Source organism: Abramis brama (assembly GCF_963993115.1).
Source record: "Abramis brama genome assembly, chromosome: 1".
Taxonomy (NCBI): Eukaryota; Metazoa; Chordata; class Actinopteri; order Cypriniformes; family Leuciscidae; genus Abramis; species Abramis brama.
Window position 1 is genome coordinate 43,470,427 of NC_139963.1, and position 20,730 is coordinate 43,491,156.

At 36.8% G+C, this 20,730-nt stretch overlaps 1 protein-coding gene across 1 annotated transcript; it reads right to left on the reverse strand.

Annotated features, from left to right (window-relative positions):
• Positions 1–1,750: 1,750 nt before the first annotated feature.
• cfap70 (cilia and flagella associated protein 70) lies at positions 1,751–20,726 on the reverse strand. The gene is made up of 26 exons (XM_084122665.1): positions 20,591–20,726; positions 19,802–19,985; positions 16,754–16,852; positions 16,590–16,654; positions 16,329–16,508; positions 14,946–15,128; positions 14,768–14,862; positions 14,576–14,678; positions 14,337–14,471; positions 13,018–13,167; positions 11,250–11,324; positions 11,061–11,152; positions 10,904–10,964; positions 9,765–9,959; positions 8,694–8,825; positions 8,431–8,556; positions 6,533–6,666; positions 6,343–6,458; positions 5,550–5,717; positions 5,360–5,472; positions 4,330–4,482; positions 3,396–3,557; positions 3,230–3,319; positions 2,179–2,280; positions 2,013–2,060; positions 1,751–1,909 (listed from the first exon to the last, which is right to left on the reverse strand). The coding sequence occupies exons 1-26, from the start codon at positions 20,657–20,659 to the stop codon at positions 1,829–1,831; spliced, it is 3,111 nt and encodes a 1,036-aa protein (XP_083978791.1). The 5' UTR covers positions 20,660–20,726; the 3' UTR covers positions 1,751–1,828.
• Positions 20,727–20,730: the final 4 nt, after the last annotated feature.

Below are 20,730 nucleotides of genomic sequence, written 5' to 3' on the forward strand. Positions count from 1 at the left end.
TATAAGAGTAGGCAAAAAGTACCCAGATAACAAGATAATAAATTTGCATCATAGGTTTGCATACAATGGACACTTTACTTTCCCATGAGGCCACGGGAGAGGATTTATGAATGGCAGTGAAGTGACGCAACTGACACTGGTAGCCGGTCACATGATAATGACAACATGTCCGGATTATATTCATACTACACACATTCATACTATACTGTATAGAAGATACTTTTTTAACGGTCAAGCTAGGCTATTCAAAACTAGTACCTACTCAATGTGATTTCAGACGGAGCCATGAAAATCACATTGATTTTCTAAGATTTTTCTAACTAAGTTTATAGTTTGTCAAACAGAACAACCATAAACTTTGTATGTTTAATTCAGCAAGTTACGTTCTGTAATTATCACAGAAATAAAAAACGATTTTTTTATTTTTTATTTAACTAGTGCAAAATGCCCATGCAAAATCAGTTTTTGTGTGTGTTTTTAGTAATTGTTGGTTTGGTGCCTGTGAAAGAGACTGTGAACGCATTGAATAGGATATGTTTAGTTGTTGAATAGCATAGGCTACTATTACACAGCAGCGATAACGTTTAGCGCACCATAATGAAATATAATATTCAGAAGTAAACAGCATAGCTGACTTACAGATTCAGTTAACATCCACAAATGAATAAGTGTGTCGATTCAGGGAGCAGTGCAAAGTGCCCGTGCAAAATCAGTTTTTGTGTGTGTTTTTAGTAATTGTTGGTTTGGTGTGTTTGAGTGCTCCAATTACACAGCAAAAGTTCAGTGACATTTTTATTTGTGCATGGTAGAAAGCAAATACTGATACTGACATAATGACAAAATTTAACTACACGATTCAGGGAGCAGGCTACACACTGAACTCCGAGAAAACGCTACTTACGTGCTTCTTTTATCGATATATATTTAACAATATCTTTTGCATTTCTAATCCAAACAACGTCAAACTTGGCACTGCACTTACTCGTGCCCGTAGCAAGACACCTGTCGAGTTTGACATCCATTGGACTAACGGTTCGAGAGATATGCGAATAACTGACATACAGACACACACACAGACTGCAGATTTGAGATAATACGGCCACCGTATGTGTTAAAACGCCCTCGGAATTTCACCGCTAGATGGGAGAAAATCCTACACCGTGCAGACAGACGTTTCTGTAATTTAGATAGATTTTGTGTAAAAATGTATTTACTTCTGCAGTTGGATCAAATCATGAGAAATACATTTCTCATGGAAGGTACAGCGTGTTGCATTCTGGGATAATTTGCATGTTATGGTGGTATGCTCTTCTGGACATATCCTACTGTCTATGGGACATATCTATATACCTTTCTCAATCTTTCATTTTTATCAGTCATCCTGAATTATGCATGTGTACTACCTAATGTAAACAATAAAGGCCCGTTCACACAAAGAATAACTATAACTATATTAGGATGATAATGTTGTGTTTATTATAGCTAATCACGTGCTGCGGTTCTGTCGTCTGCTGCTTTAAAAGGTGGATCCTGATAAGCTATCAATGTTTTCATCATTCCTCAGCTGGGAAAAATTCCAGCGATATCGTTCATCAGTGTTATCATTGTTGTGCTGTAGACTTATTCACATAGAATTAAAATGATTAATAAAACTTTATAGTTGCTGTCCTTGGTGTGAACGGGCTTTGTGTAGCAAATATCACCAAGATCACACGATGCACAAGAAAGACTACAGTAGATTATGTTAAAAGTCATATTTTATTATCATTTACACGTTTTTATATTAGGAATAAGTAATTAATGCTTTTTAATGTTTAAAATTTCATTTTCAGAAGGAAGGGTTTCCGAACCCAACGCGTGACTGCAGGTCGTGGATCTCCTGTAGAAGTGACTCTTTCTGTAAATTCATCTGTGAAACCAAACATAAAAAAAACTCAAGGGCAAAAACTCAACATATTTCAATACCAAAGACTTCAATATTCACAAACACATCAACATTAGACAACACAAACCTTCATGGCGTATTTATACGACTGCTCTGCCTCTAGTTTTCGGCCAGTCTGGAAAGACAAAGCAACTAAAGTCAAAGATTGCATGCATCTTCTGTTGCTTTGCTCTCTGCTTCCTACAATTTCACATGAGGGAATGAACGACTGAAAGAAAGCAGCAGTCCCTCACCTGTAAACAGACCAGACACAGGTAAGCCCACACCTCTGGATTCCTGTTATTCAGTGTGTTGGCTTCAGTCAGCGCCTCTTCAGCCTCACTCAGCTCCTCCAGCTGAAGATACAGCAAGATACAGCAAAACACACTCTACTTCATGCCTTCTATCATCCGATTGATACTTTAGACTTTTATAGAAAGTGAAAACCTTCAGGGTGTCTTTTTGCTGAGACATCTTTACTGATTTTGATAAAGTAAACCTAAGAATAACTGTTATATTGTTAGTAATATATTTCAAGATGAACATTTACTGGACTGAAGAAACTTAGGTGTACTTGATTATCCATACATCATTTGTAGAAAAATCATGTTTAATTGCGAGTCTAAAATATGATCCATTAGGCTTTTGAGGAATGCTTATTTGTTCATCTGTCAATCCTCCTTGTATTGAATTGCATTATTTTTAAAAACTGCAGAGCTTTGATCATAAAACAAAGTGTTTAAATACCATCTTAAGACATATTATCGGGAGATATAGAATCACAACTGATATTTCTATGCATTTTATGTAAGTATCTGCTAGACTGCTATAAAGATCTCATTGATTTATATTACAAGCTATCAGAATTTTATCTTACTTTTTGACCACCCTTAACCCTGTAAAGCCTGACATATGAGATAATAGTCAGAAATATATATATATATATATATATATATATATATATATATATATATATATATATATATATATATATATATATATAAAATTATAATTTTTTTTTTTAAATGGAACTGTTTATATATAATCTCATCTAATTGTCTCATATTTTTTCCCACCACCATGTTTCTTTAGGGGCTTCTTAGGAATATCTATTAAGAAAGTGACCAATGTTGACTTCATGTTGATTGAACATTACAGTGACATGCTCTGTGATTAGATAATGTCAAAATCCTCAACCAATCACAAACCTTCCTTCAACTGTGGCTCCAGCGAAGCTCTTCTGCTTACACTGGCATGCTACAGACACAGACGGATCTTCTAAATGCCTTATGGGTATATACTCACTCTATAGCAGGCGATTCCCAGCCTGAGCCAAGCGAGGCATGACGGAGAGCGTTTGCAGACGCGCAGGAACACAGCTTTGGCTTTTTCATTCTAAAGAGGGAATGAAACACACATGATAAGTAAAAAATAACTCATAAAGAAGATTAAAGGATTAATAGGAACTCACTTCTCCGTCCTGCAGGTAGATGGAGCCCAGACGGAGGGATACGGAGTGTGTGTCTGAAGCGTCCAGCAGAGAGTCCAGCGTCCGCTCATAGCAGCTCTGAGCCTGAGCGTAATCGCCCCTCGCGTGATGCAAGTGACCCCACAGGGCCCATGTGTCTGGGTTCTGCCGGGATCAAATACCAAGAGAAAGTGATGAATCCCAGGTGCATCTAAAAACCTAGTGATGGGGGCTTTCGAAACACCAATCATTTGTTCTGAAGCAGTGATTTGGAGCGTGTATCAAATGCGGTGTTGAAATGCTACGTCGTAATTACTGTAATGTGCAACATGTGACGTTCACTATCACACTAACAACGCCTAAATGAATCTTCAGCCGTCAGGTGGTACAAGTAGGAGGTTTTCTCAGCTTACAAGTTGTAATTACGAGCTCTACGAGGACGCTTTTTACAAGTTTTCACAAGTTGAAACCTTGTAATTATGCTAATTACGACATGAACGCACCTAAACTGCCAAAGTCTTTGTGTCGTGTTGACAGTTTCGAAACAAAAAGTTTAATAAATTTGTAAATGTTTTTAATGACACATTTGTATAATAAAAAGAAGAGTCAATATTCTTTTATTGGACTGAATAACCAAAAAAACAAGCTCTCCATGAAAACATAATAAAATAACATATTATACAGACGCTTCATATTTAGTGGTATTAGATGATTTGCTAATTGTATTTAATAGAATACAGTTTTCATGCATGTTTGGGCTGTGTTTCTGTTGCATTTACACCATTTTGACCAGCAGGGGTCACCAGCGCGTGGTGTTTCAAGCGCTTCCAAACAGTGAATCATTTTTGAACAATTGGTTCAATTGATTCAAAGTTTCTAGAGGCTAGATTTCTCCCGTCACTATCAGTCCCCAGTACAGGGAATGAATTGTGCAGACCTGGATGTTGTGGATCAGCGCCTCCTTCAGGCTGGCCTCAGCGCTGTCGTGTTCTCCTCTCAGCAGATGAAGCCGGGCCAGAGCGAGATGATACGAGCTGATGGTTCCTCTGTCTGGAGACAGCAGCTCTAGAGCCAGAGTCCGCTGGGACATCTGGACGGACACAATTCAGCATTAACTATTAACATACACATTCAAATGTGCTTCGTTCTTGCTGTTTGCTGTACTATGTAGAAATTCAAAACTCAAAGCTCATCTTCTGTCCACATTTCGAATCTAAACTGCAAAAAATGGATAATTCAGAAAAAAAAGTCACTCATCATTAGCATACGACCACTCACATCCTGCAACTCTGTCCTGATGAGACAACCTGAGGTTAATCGATCATAACGTACAGAGTATTTATAAAACATATACACTATTGTTCAAAAGTTTGTGGTCAGTAAGATCTTTTTTGGAAGAAATTAATACTTTTATTCAGCAAGGATGCATTAAATTGATCAAAAGTGACAGTAAAGACAATTATAATGTTACAAATGTTAACATGAAATGCTTCTCTTTAAAAAATGCTGTTCTTTTAAACTTTCTATTCATCAAAGAATCCTGAAAAAAATCTTCAGCATTGATAAAAAAACATAAATCTTGAGCATTAAATCATCATATCAGAATGAATTCTGAAGGATCATGTGACACTGAAGAGTGGATGATGCTGAAAATTCAGCTTTGATCACAGGAATAAATTACATTTTAAAATATATTACAATAGAAAAAAGCTATTTTAAATGGTAGTAATATTTCACAATATTTTTGATCAAATAAATGCAGCCTTGGTGAGCATGAGCCTTAAAAAAAGACATTAAAAAACTTAAAGACAGCAGCAAAACAGCCTTTTAAGTGTAAAAAAAATTCGAGAAACTTTGACGAACATTATAAATGGACTTTGGGGGTAAAAAAAACAGCTCCTTTAATGTAAAAGTGAGTAATTTGACACTGATGTGCACAGGATCTACTGACGTCACCGTCCGCTGACCTGTAATGCATAGTTCTGCAGGAGAAACCACACGGTCTCCATGAAGATAGTGGTTTGGTGTTGCTCTTCCTGTTTTCTCTCCTGGTCTTCTTCGTGCACAGCGCCAGCGCCACCTTTAAAGCAAATGATCCCATATGAGCTATAAATGAAAGGGCATTTGTCACAGAGCAGACAGAAAAGAGGTGGTCACCTGTCTCACTCGTTTCATCATTCTGCTCCTTCTCCTGACCAGACCGAGTCTCTGAGGTTATTTTTGCCCTGGTCTGGTCATTTTTCATGACTGAAATAAAATGCTTATTGGCCTCCCGAAAAGCCATTTCTGCCTGGATGAACTTCTCCTGAGCCTGGCAGAACACACCTGACAACATTTTGACACATTTTCATCATTTCTTCAAACTTATTGTGCACACTAACTACATAATGTTGCAAAATGAACTCAAATTAATCAATATGATATGACAGAAAACACTATTGTTCAAAAGGTGGGGTAGATAAGATTTTTTAATGTCTTTTTAATACAGTAAAAAATGCAGTAAAAACAGTAATTTTGTGAAATATTTTTATTATTTAAAATAGCTGTTTTCTATTTTAACATGTTAAAATGTTCAGAATTTATTCCTGTGATCAAAGCTGAATTTTCAGCATCATTACTCCAGTCTTCAGTGTCACATGATCCTTCAGAAATCATTCTGATATGATGATTTGATGCTCAAAAAATATTTCTGATTATTATCAATGTTGAAAACAGTTGTGCTGCTTCATATTTTGGTGGAAACTATGATATATTTTTTTCAGTGTTGAACAGAAAGAACAAAAGAACAGCCTTTTTTGGAACTATAAATCTTTTGTAACATTAAACATGTCTTTACTGTCACTTTTGATCAATTGAATGCATCTTTGCTCAATAAAAGTACTAATTTCTTCACCTTTCTAACCCCAAACTGTTGAGCATTAGTGTATGTGCTGTTTAATTCTGTTCTCACCAAATAAAGTCCAGGCGACCACATTGTTCGGCTCCACACTAGTCGCCCTTTCAAAGAAGGTCTCTGCATCCTCATAGCGTCCATTCATGTCAGACAGGACACCGCACATGAGCAAACTGCACCAAACACCACAGAAGAAGTCAGAAAAGAGTTTTTAGAGACCTATTCTGAGTCATATCTGTCTGCTAACCTGGGTATGTGTGTTTGCTCAATGGATAAGGCCTGTTGAAAGCACTGCTCGGCCATCAGGTGGTCAGCGGTCAGCATGTGGAACGCTCCATAATCAAACCAGTGGGACGGGTCACTGCGGTCTCGAATCAAACACTACAGAGGCAAATTCAGAGAGACATGAGTCACATCCAATGATACCGTCATATCACAAATGATTGCTAAAGCTCTGTTTGAAATGGCACACTGTCATTAGAAGGAGTTCATTGTATATGCATGAGATACCATAATTATATGCTACATTTTTCATAAAATATGGTGCGTTCATGCTTGAAATGCCAAATAGATCTTTTCCTTGCATTACATTAACATCAAGGGGTTTCACTGGCAGGGTTTGTTGTCAACTCATTATTCTCAATGGTTAATCTCATTCTCATTACTGTAAGACAATGTTTTTTTAAACCAGCATAATACAGACAGTACAAAAATGAACACCATCGTGTATTATTTTATATAGATCCTTTCTGCAAACTCAAGGTCGCTTTACAATGAAATCACAAATAAAATGACAGTGAAACATAGAGAACACATATAGATACAGATAACATATTAAATTTTTTCTTTCTTTTGATTTGTGGGTGAAATATGACCGGACATGTTGTTTCCTGGTTAGGTATAAAACCATTATGTAGTTTACACTGCATCCTAAACATTCAGTATACAGTATATACTGTAAAAATCATTTTATTGTGTGTTGTGCACTCAGATTTCAGATTTGCAATGCATTCGTACATAAATGCTTCCAAAGCCTACCCTGGTAATCCAGAGTTCTCGCAAGAGCACAAGTTGAATTTGCTCAGCGAGTTACTCTGGTGTCGAGTAACGATGCTCATTAAATATGCCCCTCGATCTGAGTTGCACCAATCACATCAGGTTATCTGATATAGGCGAGCTAAACAGATGACGAGGGCACTGTGATGTTGAAGTCATTAGTAAACATTGCAAGACGGCTATGGATGAACACCAGTTGTTTGAAACGGCTTTGGCCGCTACAATGAACGAGTTAGACTTGGATTTTTATCTAAAAGAGGAACAGAAGACGGCGCTCGAATCGTTCCTTTGCAAGAAGGGCGTTTTTGCTGTTTTGCCGACCGGATATGGTAAGAGTCTAATCTACCAGTTAGCTCCGCTGGTAGCTAAGCGATAACTTGTTGTGATTGGTCGTAGTGTTATCCAATTGCGTGCAGTGAGATTTTCAAATGCATGCTTGGTGCCGACCCTCGAGCTCGCTGATTTTCATTAGTAGACACCAGACCAATAATCTTTTAGATTTAGGTTTGGATTTCCAGGCTATCCAAAGCCCATTTGATCTTTCGAAAATGTAAGATTTTTAGTATTTGACAGCATTATTATCACCAGCGACTAAAAAAGCTGTATTATTCATGCCAGGCCAGTAGTTGGCGATGTCACTTTGTAAAGAAACACTACGCACCTACAGTCTGAATACGTAATGCACATTCGCACGATGTCACTGTTTTCACAAATTCACATTTTGGTAGTTTACATGGAGATGATAACAGTAGCCTATAGTTTTCAAAAACTTGCACTTTGAAACCTGTTTTCAAAAGTTAGCATTTTCAGCCCCAAAAACGCTGTTGTCGCGTAAATGAACGGCCAAAATGCAGTTTTCCGTTTTTCAGTTGAAAACGGCGTTGTGTAAACGGCTCCTAAAAGTCAATGAAAACAAAACATAAACCTGAAAATAATAATATTTCAATGAAAGTAAAATAATACTGCTTTACACTATAATATAAACTACTGTAAAAAAAAACAAACATGCTGTGTATTATGGTAGTATTATGATGATCGAGACAGTCGAGTATGTTATTTTGAAGCATCAAAAGTGCAGTAATGCTTTACCTCCTGATAGTACTGTGCTGCCAGCTGGTAGTCCGTGTCGAGTTCAGCCTCTTTGGCGAAGTGTTTGAGTTGAGCGCAGCTCAGCAGAGGCTCATGATGCATGTCCTGAGAGTCCACTGACAGGCTCTGATTCGATAGAGTGCATGAAAACAACTGATAATACATTCCCTAAAGCACCGATGTTCAATGTTCAGATCAGTAACTCTCAGCACGAGTGATGCTTCCCTTGACAGATCACACAAATGTATATTTTGAGGCTTCACCTTATTGAGAGCAGCATGCATCTCGTCCACTAGGAACACGTAGAGCTGACTGAGGAACGCTTGGAGCTGTTCGGGGTCTGAGAAGGCCTCTGTCCTCAACATCTTCTCTCTTACGATCCGGACCACAGAGTACTGACACATACAACAAACACCGGGAGCTCATTAGCATATATGCTAATCAGTCTGCCCTGATAAACAACAGTATGAATCATAACAAAGGTTGTTTACATGTAGAAGTCCCAAACACTATGTTGTTATTTTTAATTTAAACTAAAACTATTAGAAACTATTTTTGTTAATTGAAGTAAAATGAAAAAAATCAACTAAAAAAAAAAAAAGAAAAAAAAATTAAAATTAGAAATGTTGCCTTGAGGTAAAAATAAATTAAAGCTAAACAGAATTATTTAAAACATGAATGAGCATTACAAAAGCACATAAAGAATTACTAAAATTAAATGAAATTAATGAAATGCTTTTACAGTACAATGGTACTAAAACTAAAACTATTTAAAATTGTTTTCATTAACTGAAAATAAAGGTGATTTAAATATAGATATAAAAACTTAAAATGAAAATTAGAAATGCCACCTTGGCAGCTAGTGACTGAAATAAAGTCAATGTAAGTACTAAAATTACTTAAACCGAAATACCTTCTATTACTATAGCCAAAATAAAATTAAAGCGAAATAGAAATTTGTTTAAATGTATTTGAATTTTAATTCTAAATTAAAAAACGTATATACAAATGATGAAAGCACATAAAAAAATTAATAAAATGAAATGAAATTAATTAAACCTGAAAATATAAAAATAAAAGCTATAATATATATATATATATATATATATATATATATATATATATATATATATATATACTGTATATTAAATGATATAGTGTAATAGTATATATTACATTAAAATAACACTGAAAACAGCCAGCTTAAAATCTAAAGGAAAGAGGAAGGAAATGGTTAATAAACACTAAATTATAGCATTTTTGTTGCAAGAAACCTTGAATAACATTAAATGGAGTAAATTAAAAATGACACATTTAACATGATTCAAATTCACCTTCATCTGTTCCTTGAAGGCAAAGTATTTCCCAGAGCAGTTGAGTTCTCCGAGCAGCTGGGTTTTGCGCTGTTCCTGCAGGACGGGGTCCAGAGGTTTCCCTCCAGGCACAAACGCACTCCCGAACAGCTGCTGATACTGATCCAACACCTGGGCGGCCACACTCGCTATCTGAGACTGGTATTCCTGTACTGCCTGATAATATCATGCACATTTATTATTAACAATATGATTTATTAGCTATTTGGATGACTCTTATGAAAAATTGGTCATATTTCACAGCCAAAATCTTAATAAAAAATTATATTTACGTCAGAAGCACAGGAACAGGCACTGAATCTAATGATTCACTCAAACACGCTGGTTCATTCAGGAAGAAAACAGGTGTGTTTGACTGATCGGTGTATGACATTAAAGTACCATGAGAGCGATTAGAGAGCAGACGACTCCGTCACAGTACTTCGATGACATACACTGATTGGTCTGCGCCACTTCAAGTCAAACACACATAAAATGAACTGTCTGAATGAGCGAGTCATTGAATCACTCAACCGATTCGTTCAGATACTGATTTGCAGATTTATTCGTACATATTCAGAACAGCAGCACGACTGCAAGTGCTTTATTGTTTAATAATGCAACTCAAGTGCTTGATTGTCATGAAAATATTGTTTGTCTGAAGTTTAAAATCATTGGTTACCCGTAAGCCAATCACATAACGTTTGGTTATGGCGTGTGTTATGCGCATGCTCAGCCGCATCTAACTTCCACTGTAAACACATGTATGATGCGAAAACAAAACCATCGAGCGAAATACCGGAGTGAACATGGCTGTGAACGACTTTTGCAGATTATGTGAAGTAAATCCACGGTACAATCAGCGTCTACGTCACGGCTCCCAGCCCGCCCTCTGTTCGTTGATTGGCCGGCTGTTTTCAGGCCGGAGGAAAACGGAAAGCTATTACACTGTCTCAGACTGAGTACAGAAGCGAAATGAAATTGAGCGGAAGTACGAAGTCTGACGTAGTCAGGCTAGTTAACTGTTAGGCTATAGACAAATGATTTTCCATATATCTGACTGTGAGATGAAAATGTCTGACAGAAATAGTGAGAAAACAGGAAAAAATGTTGGTTTTTACTCTTTCTGCTCCTGCTGGCCGTCGTGGCAGAGGAGGTCTGGGAGGAACCAACTCCTTCACACTGTATCAGACAGAATCAATTAATCTGAAGCACTCTCTAAACACACTTTGAAGACAAAACAAGGCTTTGAATTTGAAAGAAGCTCTTTCCTATTACCGTTTGGCCAGCTCCTCCGGTGGTCTCTTGGGAACCAGCGGCTTTTCCAAAGCAATTTCAATAATGATGTACGATCTTGAATCGGTATACATCTGAGACAATAACAAAAGGGAAGATCACACTTTACCAAGACTGTATATTTCATATTTGACTGCTTCATTTTGATGCATACGTGACAGATTAACTGACCTGTCCCTCCGTGTTCACCGGTGGCTCCAGTCCAGTCGCACTTTCCGACTGAGCAGATTTTCCCTGGGAATCTGGCTATAGAAAGAGGAAATCATTAGTCCCATTACTTTCTATCTAAACTTATTTGAAAAGTGTTGCATTAAAATAAACATTAAACGGCATTCAAAAACTATTTTACTTGCGCAATGTGATGTACACTTCTGTTCAAAAGACTGGGGTCAGCATTTTTTATTTTTATTTATTTAAATTAACACTTTTTTATTTTTAAATGAAATTAATACGTTTATCCAGCAAGGAATGCTGATTATCAATCATAAATTGATCGCAAGTGACAGTAAAGACATTTATAATATTACAAAAGATTTCCATTTAAAATAAATGATGTTCTCAAAGAACACTGAACAAAAAAATGTATTGTGTGTATCACAAAAATATTAAGCATCACAACTGTTTTCAACATTATTAATAATACGAAGTATTTCTTGAGCATCAAATCATCATATTAGAATGATTTCTGAAGGATCATGTGACACTGAAGACTGGAGTAATGATGCTGAAAATTCAGCTTTGATCACAGGAATAAATTACATTTTAAAATATATTAAAATATAAAACAAGTTTTGTTTATTATATTTCAAAATATATTTTTGATCAAATAAATGCAGCCTTGGTGAGCAGAAGAGACTTTCAAAAATATAAACAAAATCTTACCAACCCCAAACCTTTGAACATTAGTGTAATTCATAGAAACTGTGGATATTCAGTGAGGTGAAAAAATAGAAGGGCGGAGCAATTGAGATTTATTTAATATCTCAATTGTTTATCTCAATTTCTCATTAGAAAAAACTACAGTAATCTCAGCGTCTCAAACCATGCTCAGATTTGCCAAGTTAGCAAAGTCAATCAAAAGTCTGAGATCTCCATACACACCCATCAAATTCTCTCAAGATCAAATAACATATTCATTTAATAACTCTAAAGTCATTCCGTTGTCTCACTTGTTTCTCCATCGACATTTTAATAGTTGTTAGTTAAACGAAACTCATCATCAGAGATCTGGATTAAACATCACTGAGCCGTGAAAGACATTATTTGTGTATCGCGCAGCTGCGGCGTCAGATGCTCGGTTGGTGTGTGTTCCTCGCCTCTCTCCGTCTGCTGAAGAGCCACGGGGCGTCAGAGAGGGGTAGATGAGCAAAGGAGATGATTCACCACAATCTGCTGCTATTACAGCTAATAGGTTTGGGAAGCGTGCCTCGGCCACAGATCCGGATTTAATTAGGGGGGGTATCAAAGACGAGCCCCGATGCCGTACGGAGAGGGGAAGAGATGGCATCTGCTCCAAACGACTCTATGACGTCTCGTTTGGGTGAAACGTATGCTTTGTGCGCGTGACATTTGAAAGCAGCTGTGACTTTGAGGAACTCTGTACTGCTCTGAAGTCGCTTTTCATAGCTCATTAGTGACTTCTGTCAAGTATCATCTTTGTCTCAGATGTTTCTCCTACAATTTCTCAGGAGAAATCAAAATAAACTCAAATAGTTGTCAATCAGAAAGAGTACTGAGCTATAAATGAATGTGGATAGCAGCTTAGGCTACTTAATTATGGAGAATTTGATGAGAAACATTAGAGCTCGTATTGAAATCTCTGACTTTTCATTGAGATTTTTTGGTATCTGAGCAGACTTTTGTTTGAGGCAGTGGAATTTCAAACACTTAAAGGAGAATGTATTGATATACTAATAAGATCTGATTTTTTTTTCTATACCTTTTTGGGAACCTCTTTGTTTCCTCTCTGGCTGTCTAAGGTTTTACTCTGAAACGCCCTTAAGGATTCGACGGAGGAATTGTTTCGAGTTCGGCCCGGTGCCGGCGGTGCTCTGCTGAGCTCCTTCAGAACGCTGTAGGTCCTCTGAGTCTGGAACATCACATAAAACAAGATTCACTGTCAAAGAATCAATCTTAAATTAATATGCATTTAGTATTTTTTAGATGTTTCGCTGGTTGATTCAAAAGTGGTCATGGACTTTATAATGGCATCTGTTGATTTGGACACAGCATCACAAGCTTTTTGTTGGACCATTTAAAAGTATTGGTCAAAAGTACAGTTAATGTTTGGGTGTAAAACTTATATGACTCTAAAACTAGTTTAATGCAACTTTCAGCACCATCCCTGACTTAAAATGATACAGGAGATATCAGCTTCATCACTGCAAAACATGATTTTCTGATTCATGATTTTCTTTTTGTCTTGTTTTCCATTACAAATACAAATTACAAAATGGTGAAAATCAAGGTTTTAACATTGTTTATGTGTCTATGTGGTGTTTTTAATATGCTTTAAGACAAACCATGTGTAAATTCATAAGTCGACACCATTGCTGAGTATTTTCTCCTTAAAACTGCAGTGAACCAAAGATAGTCTCAAAAACACGCTTTGAAATCGCTGGTGTTTCTGACGTCACAAACTACCTTGTAACCAATCAGATCAATGTGTGATCATCAACAGGTGGATCTCTGAGCTGGAGTGAGTGAGTGGAGGCGGGGCTCATTTGCATATTCATAGAACCGCGTATACTAAATGAGACGAGGCTGTAGAGTTACATTCAAGATATTTAAAGGCATGAAGGGTCTTTTTCAAGGAAAAAACGCTTAAATATGTATTTTTTTTCATCAAAGATGAGTTTTAAAGGATAAAATAATTGACTACAAGGGGGCTTTAAGTTTTGTTTTTTGAAAAACTGAGTTTCTGCTTAAAACAAATAAGAAAAATAAACTGGTTTCCCCTTGGAATATAGTTGATTTTTCTTGGTTTAATCATAAACTTACTTAATTTTGATCTTTTTTTTTAAATTTCATTTTTTATTGTCTTATGTTCTCTGTGTTTGTCCCTGGACTTTTGTTACACTTCCTGTTTCTGCCATCTTTGTAGTCCTTTTGTAGTTTTTCATATTGATTTTTGTTGATGAAAAAAGTCATTTTGTTTAAAGTCATATTTTTGCTTTCCAGTGGTGTCAGACTATGTCATTTCTGATCTTGATTTGATGCCTGATTGATTTCATGTGCATATGACTTATATTCACTCACCTTATTCAGTAGATCAGACTCATAAAACGGGTAGACTCTGTACACCCCGTGTATTCGCCGTACTCCAGGGTACAACAACGGCACCAGATCCACGTAAACCACTCCATGAAATGATACGTGTGTCTCTTCCTCCCCCTACAGCACACACAGGCAAAATTGTTTTTATCAATAAGTTATTTCTGTCTTGTTTTGGGTTATGAGGGCCATCTTGAGATGTTAAAGTTCATGACGTTTCTCACCAGCTTGTCTCTGGCTGTTCTCCCACCTTTGGTTGGAACCACCTGATTGGCTTTCATGATCTCAACAGGCCACAGTCTGCATTCTGCAATCCTGCGGGACAGACTAAAAAAGGCAGAAGCCATCATTGGAGAAAGTGACAAATAATGAGAAAATAAATTCGAGTGCATTGATTAAAAGAGGTGTTTACTCACCAGGCCACGCCCCCTGCATCGATAAAGCATCGACGTGCCGTATCCCAGCTCACCCTATTCTCGTTACACTCCGCGTTCTCTCTGAAACCCTTGTCCTACAACCCACACACAAATCAATGTGGTGACATGCTCCATATTCCTTTCACATCCATCACTGTCCATTAATGGCTCAGATCACCTCTATCTCGGTAAGGTCTCCGTGATCCGTGTCTGTGGGTTCTGAGTCAATATAAAGGCCCTGAATGACCTCGGCTCCTGGTGTGAGAAGAGGCCCCAAGGGCCATTTTTTGGGTCTTGGCACTGGCTCATGCGCACCGCCCATTTTTAAGATGCCATTGGAGAACAACAACACTTGCTCTTTCTGAAAAACAATTGATAATGTCAGACTTTTTATTTGTAGGTGAATTATTTCTTTGAACATAAAAATATCTTACATATATAAAACCCTCTGGTGGTCTTCTGTCATTTTAGGCCGATAAGATTTCACATTTAGAATTTTTTAAATGTTTTACTTCACTGGAATGATGTAAACGCCAAAACTTGGTGGCGTTTGTGGCACTCGCTACATAAACAGAACTTAAACACTGAATTAATTGAAAATAATATTAAATACATTTGAATTATTTTATATTTAAAAATAAATGATGCATCATTTAGAGGTGAATATTGTCTAGTACCATGAAACTCCTTCAAAATACAAAAAAAAAGAAAAGAAAAGAAAAAATATTAGTGAAACAAAATATAGTACATACATTTCATTAAAAAAACTACCTACGCTTCTTGTCGTCTGTTCCCCGGTTTCACAGTCCCAGACTACAATGCATAGTTAAATGCATATCCATAATTAAATGATCCCATTAATTTATACAATGCTTGAGCTGTTTTAAATGAATGCAACTTGCACTGGCATATCTAAAAATATGCCAATGCCATTGTTTTGTCTCAAGATGCACACCAACAGGGTTTGAAATTAACTTTTTCACTCACCGGCCAATTTGGCTACTAAATTTTTAAGTTGCTGGCCATTCAGAACTTCTACTAGCCAAAAATTTTTTTTTTATATATATACTGTATATACAGGACCTTGAGTCTGGAAATAAAGTTGAATTGAATTGAATACAATTTGGATTTCATAAATTTATTTATTATTCAAACAAAATCCTGTCATCCAGCCATCTCCTTCCTTCCTCTTTTATCCTCATCCTTTCCACCAAGAATGTGTTTTAGGCAGACAGATCAGTACAGTACAAAAAAACATAAAAAATGTAGGATGTTGGAAAATAACAATAACAGTCTTTTCTGTTAAACAAATGCTTTTTAATCTTCGCTTTGCACTAAATCTGTGCAGATTTGGCTTACACAAACTTCCCCAGCAAAGTGAGTAAACACAATAAGTAACACGCCAAACTGGCTAGTGATTTGACAGCGTTACCCGCCACAGTTGATTTTACCAGTTGAGAATACCAGAGGCTTAAAGTATCTTGCTTCTTGGATGCTTTGGAGAATCAAGTACTGATGAATCATTTGAAATGCCAAACAAACACAAACACTTGTTTCTCACCGTGGCTGATGCGGGAATCTGCAGGGAAGCTACGTAGCTGGATGGAGGAGTGGAGGCCGGATTCCAGACCTCAGGAACCGAATACATCGTCTCAACGGTGACCATCAGCACATTAGAGTCAGAGCGCTGGTCATCGGAGAGCAACGGCTCCGGAACGCTCACCGTCACATCTAGTGTGGACTGTACATGCAAACACACACGAGATATAAAACATGTATTTAAAAACATACTAAATTAGTGGTGTAGAAATTACTTTCTTACTTTTACGCCATCCTCATGCACAGCAACACCATGAAGAAGCACAGTGGATGAGAAGCTACACTGACCTAGAATAAAAACAGCACCGCCTCAGATCTCAAGAATATGGGAATCCATGAAAAGTGGCATAAAATGTGACAAGTTTGAATAAAATGAACTGGTTTAACCTCGTAGCAGTGGGAGAAGGTCCACAACGGCTTGTCCTAGTACAGTGGTTTTCTCCTCTTTTTGTTTCTTCTCTTTTGGTAAGGTCTCGAGCACCGTTACTGAGGGCACACATACATTTCTGCTTACATTTAACCATGACTGATTTAACTCATGAAATTTAGTCTAAATGGGTTTAAATGCTGACGCTGACAGTCACCAGATTACAGTCATCACTTCTCAGACATGCAAAGACTCGATAAACACCGTTTTAACATGACCAACGGATGCCGACAGGCAGTGTTGTGGGTAACGCATTACAAGTAACGAGAGTAATCAGATCACTTTTTTCAAGTAAGTAGTAAAGTAATGCATTACTTATATATTTAAAACAAAATCTCCTCTCCTGTCCCCATGTTGAGAGAAATCAGGAGTAAGAGGCAGAGGCGTTGTGTGTGAACATGAATATTGTAGTTTTAGACTAAATGTGAGCGGGCATTTCCTCATTTTGCACAAAAACAGATTCAGTATTCCTCAAAATGATTAAAAACAGTGAAATGCACACTCAGAATATTAAACAAACCTGCAATAATAATATGTGTTTGTTAAATATGTTGAATAACACAAATATACTTTATGTATTTAATCTCACTTTATTAACCAGTGTCTTTGCTGCTGAACTTCGATGATCCAATTCAACCATAACAATGAGCAAAAAGATAAACATCACATTTTTGTTTCCTTTTATTACTTTTATTGCTGAAATATGAGTGTTGAACTTTCTTCTCCTGTCTTAATTCTTCTGCGATCCAGAATGGCAGCACATCTGAAAAGTTTGTTTGAGCGGCGCCCTCTACTGGACAGGAGTGAATATGCATTTCCATCAGCCTGAGGCTTTTTCATTTCACTTTTGGTGTGAAAGATCCTTTACGTTTGCCATTTGTTTTTGTAAAATAAACAAGCAAGCCCAGCCCAGATTAGAAAAAGTAACGCAAATGTAACGTAACGCATTACTTTCCATAATAAGTAACTTTGTAATGCAAATAGTTACTTTTTAGGGAGGAACGCAATATCGTGACGCATTACTTTTAAAAGTAGCTTTTCCCAACACTGCCGACAGTAACAAACTGATCTGACAAAACTCGACGAAGCACCTGTCTGTCGTGTGAACTGGCCTTAAAATTTGTAGTATATACTAAGGGTGTAACGATACCCTCATGTTACGATTCGATACATATCACGATACTGAACTCATGATACTGAATATTATTGCGATCCTCCAATACATATGATAAAAGGTTAAAGGGACTGTGTGTAGCTTTTTAGGTATTTTATTATCTAAAATCAATATTTTTATTCATAAATATGCCCTCAATGGTGTACAAATACCTATGCCAATGATCAGACTAATCCTCGTAAACGAAGAATTTATTATCTTTATATACATGGGACGGGTAGGTCCACGGAGGCTTCCATGTAGTTCCGCCATCTTGAAAAACTATAATAGCAGAGAGGGACAAAAAGTACTAGACCAACGCGTTTCCACAACATGTGTTTTCGTTCAGAACCAGCGTCACGTGACTGAAGCCAGCAGAAGCGTTGGAGCAGAGCAGTGAGAGGCGCTTGTCACTGCCGCGGCAAGTTTAAAAGGCTGCACTGTACAGTTATTTATACACCGTTCATTCATACATATGCTGAGTCACAGGATAAGGAGTCCTCGTCGTCGAAAAAGTCCAAAATAGACCGTAAAAAGAAACGTGACCGGAGATCACAAAAACAAGGGTTAATGTCGGGATAGCTAATGCAGGAGAAAGCTTTTAAAAGAGACGCTGAAGTTTCCTGCTTTCTTCTCGACAGGTAAGTCAATGTTACGGTCTTAATTACAAGCTTTCTTTTCATTACTTGGTTGTGTACTTTATTATATAGACAGAAGAACATTTATAGTAAAAGTTAAACAGGCTCTTTGATGAATAGCAGCTATTGAGTAAAGTAACATTAGAGAAGGCTCTGATGATGATGATATCTAACAATGCACGTACTTCAAAAAATATAACGAGTAAAGAAGGCTTTATTACTACTAATTACCTTAGTTAATGTTTTTCACAGTCAGTAATTCATACTGTAACATTCTTTTTTCGTTGTTTCAAGTTTCAGTTTTTTTTAAATAACAAACCTGTTCACCCGAAGAAAAACTCAAAGTGCTATTATAAGACATCCTGTCATAGCTTTTTGGTACATAGCGGCTACCGTAGATGCAACGCGCATTTGAAAAAGTGAGGCGCTGGAGAGCATTATTCGTTTGAATGCAAAATACAATTTCACCACTAGATGGGAGAAATTCCTACACACAGTCCCTTTAAAAAAATGTTTTACTGTTGATTAAAATGCTAAATTTCTACATTGTGGTTGTAAATGAATAGGCTTGGACTTGGTGCTGGAAACCCAATGCACAGGACAATAGTGACACCAGAATAAAAATATTCATGATTCTGAAGCTGAAAATACAGAATGATTTTATTTAGACGAATATACTTGCACTGTCACTGACTAGATATATTTAAAATAATGTTTTACTGGTAACATATGACATTTGGCATTATCAGGACCCACAAATATCCCCCCATTGCATGATCATATATTACATTCAACATTATATATAGTTTAATGTAGTACTGACACTAAAACTGAAAATTTTAATTTTTTCTCACACAGAAATTTTTATTTTGGGTGAACTATACAAAATACATATTGTCACTATCCACGAACCAATGGCAGATATTTATTTTTGTTAAGCATAAACTCACTTACATTTTTAACTCGCTTTTAAATTATTATTATATTTTTTTTTAGAAAACGATACTTAATATCTTGAGTAATTCTGCTTCTCAAGTAAATGTATCTTGATTCAAGAATACCTAGATATATATTGGAAGACAAGACAAAAATATTGAGTAGGAAAATATTTAGTTTGCAGTGTGTGGTGGGGCTTCGAGAAACAATCAACACCTGATCAAAAAAAAGCTAAAAGAGCAAAAACTACAAACAAATCGTTGTGAATGTTCAATACTCACGTATGACAGGTTTATGTGCCACGTCATCCAGTGTATGTGTTACTTCTGAACATTCAAAACTACAGGTGAAGTTGTACACCACGTCTTTGTCTACAGCAATGTCCAGTTTTTGTGAGTCTCCCAGCACAGATTCACTGAACTCCACCCGAACAAAACTGAGACACGAATCAGTCCTGCTGCTTCTCTGAAATAATCACAAATGAACATGCTTATTACAGTAAACCTGATAACAACCTCTCACAAAGAATTGATCACAGTAGTGCCAAAATGCCACACTACTGCTATTTTTACTACTGTAAAATCATTATAGATCAATATGGGATCTCATTAAAACAAACAATGCAAGAGGCTCTCAGAATCTCTCTGTATTTTTGTTTATTTATTTAACGTTATTCGATTTTTTTTCCCCCAAGTCAGTGGTGGCTAGTGCTATGTTTGTTTTATCATTATATTTCATTTCCACCGTTTTATTGTTGTAACAGTGGTGACGTTAGGGGAGACCGGGGCTAGTTGTCACACTATTTACTGCAGTGAATATTTCTCAGGGTAACGTTAGGTTTATTTAAAAAGTCAGTTTCTTCTCTAATGTAAGACCGTTTGAACTAACGTTACTGCTAGGTGTTTAAACCATATAAGTTAGCAAGAGAGAACAAGAATGTAAGACCCTACAGTAAGTGAGATATAGCCGTTCCTCATGTGACAACTTACCCCGGTTAAGGTTTCCGCGGTTTTGCACAATCATTTTAAGGCATTTATTTAAGTGATTGTAACATGATTTTAGTGACTTACCAAATTATTTCCAGAGAGAACAGTGATCTGCACTGGAACAGCTCTCGCAAACTCTCTGTGATTCTCCATGTTGACAAAATAAACGAGTTTCTCTCTCCTCAACACTGTTGCTCAGCGCTCACTTATTTCCACAGCAACGA

What these genes read in the sequence shown, in the direction of transcription:
- cfap70 (XM_084122665.1), bottom strand. Translation starts at nt 20,659, where the DNA reads ATGGAGAATCACAGAGAGTTTGCGAGAGCTGTTCCAGTGCAGATCACT. An exon ending in CAGCACAGTACTATCAGGAG is followed by an intron (nt 6,667 to 8,430) that starts GTAAAGCATTAC and finishes TTGCCTCTGTAG; the next exon opens with TGTTTGATTCGAGACCGCAG. An exon ending in CGCTGATCCACAACATCCAG is followed by an intron (nt 3,558 to 4,329) that starts GTCTGCACAATT and finishes TGATCCCGGCAG; the next exon opens with AACCCAGACACATGGGCCCT.